General features: G+C 35.3%; 1 protein-coding gene across 6 annotated transcripts; it reads right to left on the bottom strand.

Annotated features, from left to right (window-relative positions):
- Positions 1 to 69: 69 nt before the first annotated feature.
- Positions 70 to 10,596, bottom strand: LOC117984943 (cytochrome P450 4C1-like). Of its 6 annotated transcripts, none has more exons than XM_069500526.1 (11): positions 10,560 to 10,596; positions 6,182 to 6,351; positions 5,517 to 5,623; positions 4,776 to 4,866; positions 3,751 to 3,936; positions 3,497 to 3,572; positions 2,927 to 3,230; positions 2,787 to 2,855; positions 2,532 to 2,700; positions 2,228 to 2,407; positions 70 to 376 (listed from the first exon to the last, which is right to left on the bottom strand). In XM_069500526.1, exons 2-11 carry the CDS (start codon positions 6,336 to 6,338, stop codon positions 219 to 221), a joined length of 1,497 nt encoding a protein of 498 aa, XP_069356627.1. In that variant the 5' UTR covers positions 6,339 to 6,351; positions 10,560 to 10,596; the 3' UTR covers positions 70 to 218. The 6 variants fall into 6 exon arrangements, with proteins under 6 accessions (XP_069356627.1, XP_034827513.1, XP_069356628.1 ...); XM_034971622.2 differs by having other exon boundaries at positions 10,556 to 10,574; XM_069500527.1 differs by having other exon boundaries at positions 10,448 to 10,563.
- Between the last annotated feature and the right edge of the window lie 4,532 nt (positions 10,597 to 15,128).

The raw sequence follows: 15,128 nt of genomic DNA, 5'->3' as shown, positions 1-15,128 counted from the left end.
AAGTAACTTGTCGACAGATCACAGATAATTGATCATTAATTTCAGCCGTTAAAAAAACAGTACTTATTTTTTATTGTTTTTAATTCAATTGAGTTTTTAAAATATCGATAACAAAATGAATAAAATTATTAAAATATGAACGTGAATAAATCCTCATGCACTTTTTATAATGATATTTTGCTGTTAACTAATTATTATATGTTGATTATCTCCTCAGATTATCTCGGTGTCAATATAGCATGAAAGCCATCCATCAGTGTTGTTGATATCACAATGATTACTCTAAGATCTTCATAATTTTTGAGTGTGGATAGTTTAAAATTCTGCATGATTCTTATTACCATTGTTTTCACGAGTTTCTCTGCATAGTGTCTACCTGAAAAAAAAACAACAAAATACTAACTAGCTATTTAAAACATGGGAGCTTCGCCATAACAAAAGATTGTTTTCAACCTTTTAAATGAGAAAAGTAGAGCGAGATGAACTCTGTCTATTCATATTATTACCAAAAAAAGATTACAGATAGATAGACAAAGAGAGACACAGTGTCACCATTGTGTCTCTCTGTCTATCTATCTGTAATCTTTTCACGGCCCATCCTCTTAACCAAAACTTGGTACACACTATTCATAGGTAGCTTGCATTCCGCAAACAGACATAGGTATCTACTTAGGCTTTTATCGTGTCATACGACTTGCTTTGGAAAAAACTGTACAATGCAGGGGTATCAACGCCGTACATTTCGCTCTTAAAGTTCTGGTACGGTCATCAGTTAAATCAGGTGAGATGGGCTGGTGCGTTGTCAGATGAATATACCTTGGAATGCGGGGTGAGGCAAGGGGGATTAACGTCCCCTTTGTTATTTAATTTGTACGTAAATGAGCTGATTGTGAGGCTCAGCAGCACACACGTAGGTTGTTATGTTGGTGAAACTTGTTTTAACAATATTAGCTATGCCGATGATATGGTGCTGCTGGGCCCCACAATCGGATCCATCAGAAAACTGGTAAAGATTTGTGAGGGATATGCGGAGGCACATGGTTTGCAATATAACTCGAAAAAGAGCGAACTCTTATTTTTTAAAGCAGGTAAACACCAGCCAAAACATGTGCCTCCGCTATGCCTCAACGGCACTGAACTCAAAGTTGTTGATACGTTTAGATACCTGGGACACATCGTGACCCAGGCGTTGAGCGATAATGAGGACATAGAAAGGGAGCGCAGAGCGCTCACTGTGAGGAGTAATATGCTGGCACGTAGATTCGCTCGATGTACTAAAGAAGTAAAAATTACCCTATTCAAAGCGTTTTGCCAATCCTTCTACTCGAGCGGTCTGTGGGTCAGATACTCCAAAAAAGCGCTGAACTCACTGAGAGTACAATACAATAATGCATTCAGAATGCTGCTGGGGCTGCCGAGGGGCTGTAGCGCTAGTGGAATGTTCACGGAGGCCAGGACTGATGGCTTTCATGCCATCATCCGTAAAAAGATGGCCTCCCTCCTACAGCGTCTTCGTAGCAGTTCCAACAGCATTCTGGGTGCAATTAAAGAGAGGATAGGCTGCCCAATAATTAAGCATTGGGTGGCTGTGGCCACCGGGCGCTTAGAGCTGCCACGTTAGGCCACTTTATTTAATCAGTAAGCACTAACATTACTAACATAACTATAAGGAAATATTGTTACTAACATACTAACTTTAGTAAATATATAGTTGTAAATTTTAATTATGGACTAGAAATGGTCTGAAATAAAAGATTATTTATTTATTTTATTATTATTATTATCCTAGAAAATCAAAGTTCTCACGGGATTTTTAAAACCTTAATACATGCAGATGAAATTGTGGGTACCAACTAACGTAAAAGAAAAAACCGGCCAAGTGCGAGTCAGGCTCGCGCAATGAGGGTTCCGTACTACAGTCGTATTTCTTCGACATTTTGCAGGATAATTCAAAAACTATGATACATAAAAATAAATAAAAATCTGTTTTAGAATGCACAGATGAAGACCTTTCATATGATATCCCACTTGATATAGTTATCCTACTTAGAAAATTGAAAATACTAATTATTAGTTCATGACCACAATTAAATTTTTTTTGTGTGATGTAACCACAAATTCACGTTTTCAGATTTTCCCCCAAATGTCAGCTATAAGATCTACCTAGCTGCCAAATTTCATGATTCTAGGTCAACGGGAAGTACCAAAAAAGAAAATATTTTCTTACCTAGGCAATCCATAGATCCCAAACTAAATGGCACGTAACAATATGGGTTACGTAGTTTTAAATTTTCAGGACTGAACCGTTCAGGGTCAAATACATCTGGATTTGGCCAATATTTTGGATTGCGGTGCAAGTGATACGTAGGGATGAGCAGTGATGCTCCAGCTGGTACAGTGCAGGTACCTTAAAATGTGTAACGGGTTATAACTTATAAGTGATTTAATTTAGGTCACCACATTGTTTAATTAAAGACCATATTTTTATAGGACAGCGTTAGAGATTAGAGAGCAGTTCATGTCAGACTTACTGATGGTGATATCTTCTGTAATTGTCCTCTGCATCATACCAGCGATCGGGAACAACCTGATTACCTCTTTAAATACCATATCCAAATACGGCATCTGTTTGATATCTTCATACGTTACTGGTCTGTCTTTCTTTCCTATTACACTTACTATTTCAGCATAAAGTTTTTCCTAAAATAAATTAAATTAAGATTAGATTCGGTTAAACCCGTCCAGTTATTATATTAACTTCTAAAGCGTTATTTTATAATGGGTACCTGACATTTGGGATGGAATGCCATCATCAAGAGCGTGATTGATGATATTTTTGCTAAAGCTTCTTGACTCTGAAAAAAATTAGTAACATTAAAAAAACTTCTAAAGCAAGCCATAAAACCCAGAAATTAAATGAACTAACCGTTGTAAAAACAGTGAAAGTTTCACTTAACAACTCATTAGGATCTAATTCTTGTGACAGTATAAATCTGTCTATAACACTCAATTGTGTACTGTTTATAGAATCCTCTCCAGAATTTAATAGTTCTCTTTCTTTTCCATCAATGGAATTTAGTTTCTCCATTCGATGTTTTACAATAGTCATACTAAATTCCCGTATTATTTTCATAAATTTCTTGTGTCGTTTGTATAATTTTGTGAGCCAAAAAACAGGATCTAACTGAAGATACCACTTTCTCATCCTATCGAATATGAGTTCGTATAAACTGCAATATGAAATGAATTCAGCTGTAAACATTATTTATGATCATACCAAAAGTACAAAAATCAAAGAGGTATCTGAGATAAGCAATGAATGCAAAAACAAGACTGAAGAATGAAATCTGCCAAAGCACATAATTTTGACTAGTTAGGTACCTAATCAAAAACAGATTTGATTTGACTTAAAACCTTTAAGTTTAGTCGTAGCACCTAGCAAAGTATGGCACCTCCTACCTACTATATCTAAATGAAATATTGATCAAGGCCTTACTCAGGAGTCTCATCTATAAGAGTTTGTAAGTGCGGCACCTCCAACATTTCTTTCCTAGATAGACCAATGAGTGTTTCTAAAAATCAAACAAAAAATAAAATTCCTCGTAAGATAAAGTTCAAATATAAAATTTGTCTACTCTTACAAGTAGACTTCTACGCTACAAAACTTTTCAATCAAAACTAATTATTAACGTTAAATTCAAAACTAATTATAAACGTTAAATTCAATTTGATCTTAAAAATATAACTTACGACAAACTGTATATGTAGTTGTTTGGACAATATACTTGTTAATATCTATCTGTTGCCCTTTAGGTGTTTCTTTAAATTTTTTAATCAGCAAATCAACCTCACTGTTAAAAATATTGACATAACTTTTGATGGCTCGCTTTCCATAATTTGGTGCTGCTATTTTACGATGTTTTCTCCAAGGGGTACCTATATTAAAATATTGGGTAGAGTCTGTGCAACGAAATCTAAAAGTGAGTTTGGCACAGTGAAAATGGCACTTGCTATTTTGATACTAGATTTATTTATATATTTTTTTCAATAAAATTCTGCAGAATTTGTATTTATTGTATCTGCTTTATCAATATAACACTTTCAAAATGAAATGTTCATAATTTAATAGAGCGAAAAAAATTGTGTGGCATCATTAAAATATAATTCTGTGAATCAATTTTTACAAAAAAATTACATTGAATTAGTTACACACACTAATCAAAATATCAATACTTATAATAAAATTTATAAATAAATGTATTTATTAACTACCTAGATACCCGCAACTTCGTCCATGTCATTTTTGATTTTACGAGATATAAATTACCTAGTTTATTTGTTAATAATTTAGGGTATATAAAGGTTCTGTATCGAATTTCAGCTAAATTGGTTTACCTACTATGGTGTTAAGGAATAATAAGCATCCCAACGTTCACATTCATAATATTATTATTAAGTAGAATCCAAAATACATTTAAAAATAAGATATGTAGTAGATATATAGGTCAATGCCTAATTACGTATACGAGGGCACATGAACGAAATTTTTTGAATGTTCCACAGATTTTTACTCAACTTTTCCTAGAAAGAATCTACTTGATCGTATAAAATATTAAAGATAACACAAACTGCAAAAGTTTTATAGAAATATTTTTGATTAAGTAGGTAATAATACTATTGGTTTCACTGAAGTCTTAATTTTTGACGAGAGTAATTATCAAATCATGTATCATCAGCAGAAAGCTCGAAGAATAAAAGTTGATATAAAAAAATACCAGATCCACTAAGAATCCCACCGCCAAGAAAATGTGCCATATATTTGTATTGTGGTCCTTTCACAGTTGTCTTATTATTTGTAAGAAGAATCTGAAATCAGCAATAGGTAGGTACAACCCGTTTACTTAAAGATTGGACCTGGCGCCGATTAAAAATTAAAAAAAATCAAAAACTCAACAAGTGGCTGATAAAAATTCTGTATGTTGGCATTTTTGTCACTGATACACGTACCTACTACGAAATTTTGTCTGCCACTTGTTGAGTTTCTAATTTTTAATCGACACGATCCAATCTTTAAATAAACGGGCTATAATTGTTTTATTTAATTATTACAATTTATTATGTTATAAGTATAGTTACCTAACAAGGCTTTAATAATAATTAAATATGAAAATTACAAATCAATACAATTATCGAAATTACAAATATCATCTAATCCACCATAACGATGCAGGGTGCCTAGAACGCTAATTACTTAATGAAAATAATATTAAAAAAATGTCCTCTTTTAATATTGTTACCATAAGTCTGTATAAAATAAAATAAAATAATTAACTATGCAGAAATAATTATTATTGCTAATAAAACGTAAAAAAGTGAATCGACTTCAAAAGCACTGAAAAGCACTTCATTTCACTTCAAAAACTTACGATTGGCCAAGATTGATTGATTGTACCGAGATTGTACCAAATAGCTAATATTACTAGTTAGTCATATATATCTGTGATTATTTTACTCACCTTAACGTCATCCGGATTACTAACAACGACATTCAAGTCTGGGCCAAGCCAAACTCTGAACACACCGCCATATTTTATCATGAGATCTCTTATCACTCTTATGAACTCTGCAACATAATAATAATAGTTTATTATTTTTATTAGCTAGGTAGGTAAGTATATGATTATTTTAATTACTTTACATACTGTTTTAGTTTGAAACTTATTTTCCATTTTCCCGTGATGGTGGCAACATTAATCATAATGAACCATAGATAGTAGAATCATACTATTATCAAATAATGGCTCAAAAAACTAGAATCTAGAGAAGTCAATCCAGTTCTTAAAAAAAATTTAATATCATGTAAAAATAGTTGGCGCGAAACATTAAACTCGAAACTTTAAACTCTTAAACAAAATGATCTCTATTTCACTATAATGATAATAATGATTGCTTTATAAATATTTGTTCAGGTATGTTAATCGCGTAGCGTGTCACGTTCACGTAGCACGCTACGCAGTGCCATTGATGGTCGATTAAAAATTCTTTCTGTAAGATAATATCAAAGCACCTATTATATTATTATAATTTATTATGACCTATAAGTACCTTGTACATAGTGCACTCTGATGTACTATGATGACCTGGTCCTGAGATGACGTATAACCTTAAAATATCAACTTACCCAGTGGCTCGACCATAAATAAGGTGGCATTTCCAATAATTGGCAATGCTGGTGGACCCGGGAGTTGTTTTGCCATATTCAGCATTCGGCGGTTCTTGTGGATCCAACGCAGCCAGATTCCTAGCACAAGAATGACGGTCGCTAGCACAGGCCACATTCTCAAGTCACACCTGAAAGTTTTTTGTTTGTTGTTTGAGGAAAAATATTATAATACCTATGTTGAAAATATATTATACTTAGCTGTAGCACAAGCGACTGCCCGAGCTTGGCTCACCAAAAATATACCTAAGTCCTCTTTCCTAACCGGCCTTGCTTTGTCTATAGGGGAAACTCCGTGCAAACTTTTCAGGTCGAAGGATTTGGGCTGAGGCAGATAAGTCAGTTAGTGATTCAGAACTTTTGTTTTTATTTCCTACCCATTATGAAACCCATTCATTACGCATAGTTTATTTGGACTTCAATGTTAAGTTCTGGCTGATTCATCAAAGAACGTTAAAGTTCAAAAGTCTTAAAGAATATCACCTGCTTTAACGGTGAAGGAAAGGTTCTCCTTTAATGTTCTCAAAGGTGTGTGAAGTCTACCAATCCACACATGGCCAGCGTGATAGACTATGGCCAAAACCCTTCTCACTCTGAGAGGAGACCCGTGCTCTGTAGTAAGCCGGCTATGGGTTGATCATGATGATAATGGTATAGTAAAACACGAAACCCTTGCTGTGTCCAGTCCGTCTGTATGTCATAGCCATTCATTTCATAGATCTTTCGTCCAGTCTTATTAGGTCTAGACATGTGTCCGCTATAGCTTAACTTAACTGAAAACCGCTGCCGTGCCTATAGCGTACCGTAGCGTTATTGTCGTAGCTAACAACGGTTATCAGCTAACATCTATGACGAACCACCTGACAACGCAACGCTGCCAACTGGCAACTGACAATGCATTGTTTGGTTTTTTGGTAACTAGAAACGCAATAATTATGCCTTCTCTTTCATTCTTTCACTGAAAGCTGAGAAGGAGCGGTTATTGGCTACCGGCTTAGTAACTAAGAACTTGATAAACCAAAGCCGACCTTATCTCTATTACGCTAAGGCTTAACTGTACAAGTACTTGTCCATTACACTTTGATCTGTCAATCTTAATACAGTTAGCCTTAGAGTAATAGAGATAAGGTCCTCTTTGGTTTATCAATCTTCGTGAAATGTTTTTGGTTAACTGGATTGTGGCAAACTATTCGTGCAGGCGTCCACTATAGTTTGACCTATGTCAATGATCATTATAATTAAACTTTGCTGCTATGAACTTAAGGTTGTGATTACTTCACGATATTCATGAAAGTAAAATTGGTTTTATTTTAGTGAATATGCGCGCGCTAGCTATACAGACGGTATTGATACGGCAGCTAGTTTAGTTACTACTACGGAAACCGCTGCGCGTTGCGCATATTAAATTAGTTGAAACACAACTCTGATACCGATATTCGGCAACGGTTATCAATATTGGTATTGAAACTAAATAACTGTTGATTAACCGTTGCCAGAAATAGCCAATAACGCCCATCTTTAATTAGGTCCCCAGGTTATCGGAAGGCTGGCAAGGCAACAGATAAATTCAAACAGCTACCTATCGGTGCCAGCGTTCTGGGCACTATACCACAGCTTCATGACTGTACTTACTTGCCTTTGCAATTAAGAGAATTTGATAAAAGCAATTTAATTTTTATACTACTTAGTTATAAACTTTACTTATACTTATTACAAATAATTACACGATTTACGTCCTACTCAGACTTAAAAACCTGTTGTTATGAGATACGATTCAGTTTCAATTATTATTATACGAGCAGGTAGTTCAATAGTGCATCTAAGCAATAATTAAGTAAATGAACATGCATTTATGTCAATACTAACTGGAAACAGGAAGAATTGAACAGTAAATTTAACAAGCTAGAGTAATAAGTATTATGACTAGAGTCCATAGATATAAAATCTAGTAGAGCCTGTTCTCTTATCGAATGTTTTTTAATTTATATCTTAGCGCTTGGCTGCAATCAGATTTGCGATGTGATGAGTGATGATGCAGCCTAAGATGGCCTAGAAGATGCCTATTCACTCTTGACTTAAAGGTACGCCCATTATTAAAAGTGGAGGGGAAATAACTGATGCTGGAAAGGCGTTGCGTAGCGCAAACGGCTAGTTTGAATTAGAAACGATGCGATGAGGAAAATCCCTTCGTAAGTGTCCGTCAAAATTCGACTACGTAGGTACGGGTATTATGCGTACGGGTACCTACGGGTATTGATGAAAGGGAAGACAAGACGATACCTACCTTGGAATTAGAGGTGATGGTACCTACCTTTGAACGAAAGGAGAGACTGGAAAAGCGCGGCATTAAAAAATACCAGTGTCGTAGCCCCACAATGAGTATGACAGAACTGGAATAACATTTGATACTTACTTATTTTTATTTATGTTCTATCAAATGAGGTTATTCCATTGATCTTAGAATGCACTGATTGTGGGTTATTCCGTCTGTCATACTAATTTTGGAGCTGCCATACTGATTTGCCTCGCTTTTCCAAGTTTTCCGGTGTCTTTTTTCGTTAGCCAGACTCTAGTTCAGTCTGAAGTTAAATACAAGGAAGTTACCCACCCAATCGTCCGTAATGTAATGTATCTGATGTCTGCCAATGCGACACGATAAAAGGGTCCATTATGTTAATTACTAGGCTGTCTTTTTCCGGTTAATTTGTAACAACAAACTGACAATTTAATTGATGTAAACTGTATTTATGTAAGTTATTGTATAACAGCACTCGATACAGTCTACAAGTTATAGGTGGAACAGAATCTCATGCAAAATATTGAAGTTGGATTCCAGAGTTAGCAGCGCTGTATCACTGTGAGTATCCTGTACTAAGTACATAGTGCACTGTGGTGAATATTGTGGTGAATTATTAATATTCACAATAGAATACTATGTACATGGGGTGTTCGTGTAGTACAGTGTTGGTAAATTTGGAATTTCATTCCATGAGATTCTGGTCTACCTATAATCGACCATCACTTAGTGCCAGCTCGAGCAAATTCGGTGCCTTGGATGAATTGAGGAGCTGGCGAACTAAACGGCCCAGTTACACAGTTTCTTATCAAGGATCCGGGAAGTTATGTGCGTTTTAAACCATAAAAATACTGAAGTACAACTGTTATAACTGTACTTGTTATAACAGTGAAGGAAAACATCGTGAGGAAAGCTCCATAATGTTTTCAAACGGGAAGTCTTCCAATCCGAACTTGGGCAACGTGATAGACTCTTCTCGTTCTGAGAAAAGACCCGTGCTCAGTAGCTAGCCGGCGATGAGTTGATGATGATGATGAAGTATTCGAGCTAGCTTGTCATAATTTATTTTATTTTTATTTTTTATTTTTATTGAAAAGGTTCGCTAGCGATTTTTACAAAAATGATCTTAAATTACATAAAGTTAAATTACATGACGTTGTATGTAAAATCATTTGAAAGCAAACACTACATGCGCATTCACACAATTTACATAGAACAATTATTAATCATATAAGTAAAATAATACAAAAAGTAGCTAAAACTTTCCGAAATAGTGAAAACACAAAAAACAAAAATTATTCAAGGTGCAATGGTAATTGAATAAATCTAAAACTATAGTAAAGTTAACCTAGGAGTAAGAATAGTTTAAAAAAAATGTTTAAAAAGTGATAGATATTTCTGCGATTAATAAGTAGGTACACAGAGGACGTTTCTTTACGCAATTAGTTTGATTGTCTAATTAAGTTACTAATAACTAGTTTTCGAAACGTGCCAGGTGGATTTATGTTGATATCGAGTGACTGACTGAATTTATTACATAATTTACATAATCAAGGGATGATGGAGTTGGCGCCGAAGACAGTTCGGGTGCGTGGAGGTACAAAAGGAGTAATAGCGTGACGGGGATATAATATTATAAACAAAGTTCGTTAACACCAATAAAAGATTTCAACGCGCTGCTTCTAAGTTTTTTTTCATTTATTTTAACTATCTAAGTAGTAATACAAAATATTTTATTGCTACCAATATCCATACAAAAAATGATCCTTTATTCTAAACAGGAAGATGAAAAGCCCTGTAGGTTTCTTGACAGATGGACAGACAGACAGACAGACAACAAAGTGATCCTATAAGGATTCCGTTTAACCCTTTGAGGTACGGAACCCTAAAATTAGCAGAAAACCCTCTATTTATTTAAGAGCAACCTTTACCTTTACTCGGTAGGTATTGGCCAGATTCTGGACTTGTCAGATTTATATACAACTTACTAATTACTAATAAACGAGCTTATTTATCGCGATAATACTAATGATATCTACGTACCGCACTCTCAGTAAGTAACGACAAACCACATAGAACTCTAGAGAAGAACTGGAATAGTCAAAACTGTTGTCATAAAAATATATAGTAGGTAAGTACCTAATACCTAAGTACTTGTAGGAATCACGTAACTAGGTATGTACAGGATTTTAATACCCACCAGTTTTGTGGGTTAGAAAAATCACTTACTTTTACCGACTTTAAAGTTCAGGCTGGTCCTCGATTCGGTGCATGTATTTTTTATGTGAGTAACTAAACGTAAGCGTAGATTAGGTATGTACCTACCTACTTACCTAAGTGCATTTATGTCTTCGTTTGACGCAAATCTGTAATAAGGACTTAATTGTATGGGCACTAATTATAAGTAAGTAAGTATTTACACTGCTTCAGTGGTTAGTTTATCCAGCTGCAGATCATGAGGTCCTGGGTTCAACTCCTGGATCGGTCCAAAAAACTTTTCCAAAGAATTTTTATGTCAAAAAGGTCTCAGTAGGTATCAGCCTAGATTGCCCCGTGCTGCGCAGAGCACCTAAAGCCGGTCATCCTCTGCCTGATATCTCTTTGGCCGTGTTGGATGGTAATCCCATTCTATAGGATTATACGAGAGTGAGGGAATAGAAATGCACCTATGCGCACATTCTTGTGCACTACTAAGTACCTATTATATAGTCAAAGTGAAAAAATATGTTCAAAATCCATACTAATATTATAAATGCGAAAGTGTGTCTGTCTGTCTGTCTGTCTGCTAGCTTTTCGCGGCTCAACCGTTCAACCGATTTTGACAAAATTTGGTACAGACATAGCTTGCATCCCAGGGAAGGACATAGGCTACTTTTTATCCCGGAAAATTGAAGAGTTCCCCCAGGATTTTTTAAAAACCTAAATCTACGCAGACGGCATCATCTAGTCTACACTAATATTATAAAGAGGAAAACTTTGTTTGTTTGTTTGTTTGTTTGTTTGTACTGAATAGGCTCAAAAACTACTGGACCGATTTTAAAAATTCTTTCACCATTCGAAAGCTACATTATCCACGAGTAACATAGGCTATATTTTATTTTGGAAAAAAATAGGGTTCCGTAAGATATTTGGGTTTTTCGGACACAAGGTGTAAAAAATCAACCAGAAAAGTTACTTATTTTGCGTACGCTGCCTAAACTATAAAAGATAGAACCATAAAATGTTCTAATTAATTGTAGATCTTATAAATATCTACAAAAAAGTCCGCGACACACTATACCCATCTATGTCGAGTGAGGCACAGCAACCATTTTTTTATTTAAAAATCTTGAATTTTTTTTGGACTACATTTAAACGCGTTTATTTTACTCATGCTATTAATCCTTATCAAAATAAATGATTTCATCACTAAGAACAGTTTATGGAGATAATATTTGGTCTTTGAATGATTAAAATTGGACGTTTGGTTTTGAAGTTATGGCGAAATTAAAATATTACGATTTCTGCTGCACGGCCCGTTGTATTATATAAAGAGGTAATGTCGTTAAGTTTGTTTCTAGGGGGTAATCTTTAGAACTACTGAACCGATTTTAAAAATTCTTTCACCAGTTAAGAAAGCTACATTATTCCTGAGTGACATAGGCTATACGGGATCTTTAAAAACCTAAATCTACGCGGGCGAAGCCGCGGGGATCAGCTAGTAGGTAATAAATTACACTTTTTGATGGTCGGTTTTTGGATTTGTAAGATGATTGTGGTGATAACTAAACACGAACTTAAAACTAAAGCAACGAGGGTTCCAAATGCGCCCAGGTGCCCACAACAAACTCAGCCGGGTATTCTTTTTATTATGACCACTTTTTACTAAATCACTTAAACTTATTAGAACTAAATTACTAATCTTCTGCGCCGTAGTAGGTATGCCGTATGCTATAGTTTCATTATAATTAATATGATGAAAATTTAGTTTTTACCCGACTTTCAAAAAGGAGGTGGTTCTCAATTCAGTCAGATTTTTTAAAACCGATTATTGATATTTGACCGATTTGCGTGATGCTTAGATAAATTCTGTGGCTGTGCGTTTCATTGATTGCTACTGGTAAGTACCTATAGGTACAGAGAAAATACATAAAAAGTAGATAAGTATATTATTATATTATTTTAGATTTAAGTTTATTAATAGTTTATTTGTTAACCATTGATAATAAAATAAATAACCATAAAAAGTTTATATATATCACTATTATTACCTACTGCCTATAAATACAGATACTGAGATACTTAGATATTCTTTTTATTTTAATTTTTAGGGTCGTAAAATTAAAATAAAATGTTTTTTTATGGGTCATATTATTGTAACAAATAATAAAAACTATTAGAGCCATTAACTTAGTTAATACAGCTGTTTTCGTTTGAAAAACATTAAAAAAATACATATTATGTATATAAGGAAAATATACCTTAGGTAGGTAGGTACTACCTATATTGGCCTGTATAATTATAACACGGAAGTGGGAATAGGTCGCTTATTATGATAGATAGGTATACATAGGTAGGTACTGAGCATTTTCATTATTTACTTACACTATATAAACTACTACAACTACTTCTAAATTATTGATTAACCGATGTCTGATTAAGTTAGGTAGTTATGTCCATTGATTAGGTCGTTGGTTGAATTAAGGCCCATCCTACTTATAGCAACTTTATGTACTTTGCTTTTATTTGAAAACCTGCTAAGTATAAATAAAATAACTTTGATATTTCTATAATTATGCGTCTTATCCATGTCTAATCCGTCTAAATTTCCTTGCTGTAGCTGCCTATAATATGAATTATAATATAATGACTTGGAACCCAGGGTTTTTTGTATTGTTTGATTCTGTCGGTGGTTCAAAAAAATAAAATATTTATTTTAAAAAATGCGCTTTTTGGGTCCTATAAAAACACGATTGGATTTTTTAGTTCGATAATTCCAAATATCTGGATCTGTAACCGAAAGATATCAAGCACCCTATTGCCTTCGCTGTCCATCCGTCTGTCCCTCTGTTTGTCTGTCAGCAGGCTGTATCTCATGAACCGTATAGGAGAGTTGAAATTTTCACAGAGTATACTATTTTCTATTGCCACCGCGCTTTAAAAATAAACTATCATCATGATCAACCCATCACCGGCTCACTACAGAGCACGGGTCTCCTCTCAGAGTGAGAAGGGTTTTGGCCGTAGTCTACCACGCTGGCCATGTCCGGATTGGTTAGACGTCACACACCTTTCATTATGGAGAACTCTCAGGCATGCAGGTTTCCTCACGTATTTTTTCCTTCACCGTAAAAGCAAGTGTAAGTGTGTAGTGTTATATTTAATTACCTACTTAAAACGCACATAACTTCTAAAACTTAGAGGTGCGTGCCCGGGATCGAACCCCTGACCTCCGATTAGAAGGCAGACGTCTTAACCACTAGGCTATCACAGCTAGGGCAGCTATATCAACAAAATATACCTACAATTAATAATGAAGAGTTAATAAGCGCCTCCCTAAATAAATCTGAATAAAAAAAATAAAAAAAAAAAATTGCCTTCAATTTCAAAACTTTTGAAGTTTCTAAATTGGTTTGGGTTATAGATATGTATAGTACGCTACTGCGCGCTGGTTGAAATGACAATCGTGTAGGGAACGCCCCGCACACCCGCGCTAACCCGCGGTGTGCGGGTCGTCCCCCCGCATCGTACAATGATTGCCATCTCAACCTGTCACGTACTGAGTCTGCCATCGGAAGGATTATGTGTACTACATAATCGTACCTCTACGTGGCTAAAAAACAAGGGCGGATCACGACCCAGGGCAGAGAGATGCAAAACTCTAGAGGTGGATCTGTTCTCAGTCCCACAAAGCGGTCTCTAGGACACAAGAAGGCAAGTCGAGCATGTTGCGTTTTTATTTTATTTATAGAATAGCGCTTTATCTGCTCGCGACTTCGTCTGCGTGGACTACATAAATTTTAAGCCCCTATTTTATCCCCTTGGGGTTGTATTTTCAAATATGCTTTCTTAGCGGATATCTACGTCATGATAGCTATCTGCATGCCTTTCAGTCCGATCCGTCTAGTAGTTTGAGCTAGGCGTTGATAGGTCCGCCAGTCATTCAGTCAGTCAGTTAGCTTTTTCTTTTATACATAAAACTAGCTTATGCTCGCGACTTCATCCGCGTGGACTATGCAAATTTCAAACCCCTATTTCACCCCCTTAGGGGTTAATTTTCAAATATTATAAATGCGAAAGTGTGTCTGTCTGTCTGCTAGCTTTTCGTGGCTCAACCGTTCAACCGATTTTGACAAAATTTGGTACAGACATAGCTTGCATCCCAGGGAAGGACATAGGCTACTTTTTATCCCGGAAAATTGAAGAGGGGTTAATTTTCAAAACTCCTTCCTTAGCGGATGCCTGCGTCATAATAGCTATCTGCATGCTAAATTTCAACCCGATTCATCCAGTAGTTTGAGCTGTGCGTTGGTCAGTCAGTCAGTCAGTCACCTTTTCCTTTTATATATATAGATAATATAGGTACAAGAATAAGAAAAATCTGACGTAACTTGGACGCAACTGATAAAATGA

Source organism: Maniola hyperantus, chromosome 9, assembly GCF_902806685.2.
Source record: "Maniola hyperantus chromosome 9, iAphHyp1.2, whole genome shotgun sequence".
In the NCBI taxonomy this organism is placed as follows: domain Eukaryota; kingdom Metazoa; phylum Arthropoda; class Insecta; order Lepidoptera; family Nymphalidae; genus Maniola; species Maniola hyperantus.
The sequence above is the reverse complement of the archived record's forward strand: the minus strand, read 5'-3'. Positions and strand labels throughout refer to the sequence as shown.

Coding starts and splice junctions, on each gene's coding strand:
- LOC117984943 (XM_069500523.1), bottom strand. CDS start 7,840: ATGAAGCTGTGGTATAGTGCCCAGAACGCTGGCACCGATAG. Junction 3,231..3,496: donor CTTATAGATGAGACTCCTGA/GTAAGGCCTTGA, acceptor TTCATATTGCAG/TTTATACGAACTCATATTCG. Junction 2,701..2,786: donor CATTCCATCCCAAATGTCAG/GTACCCATTATA, acceptor AATTTATTTTAG/GAAAAACTTTATGCTGAAAT.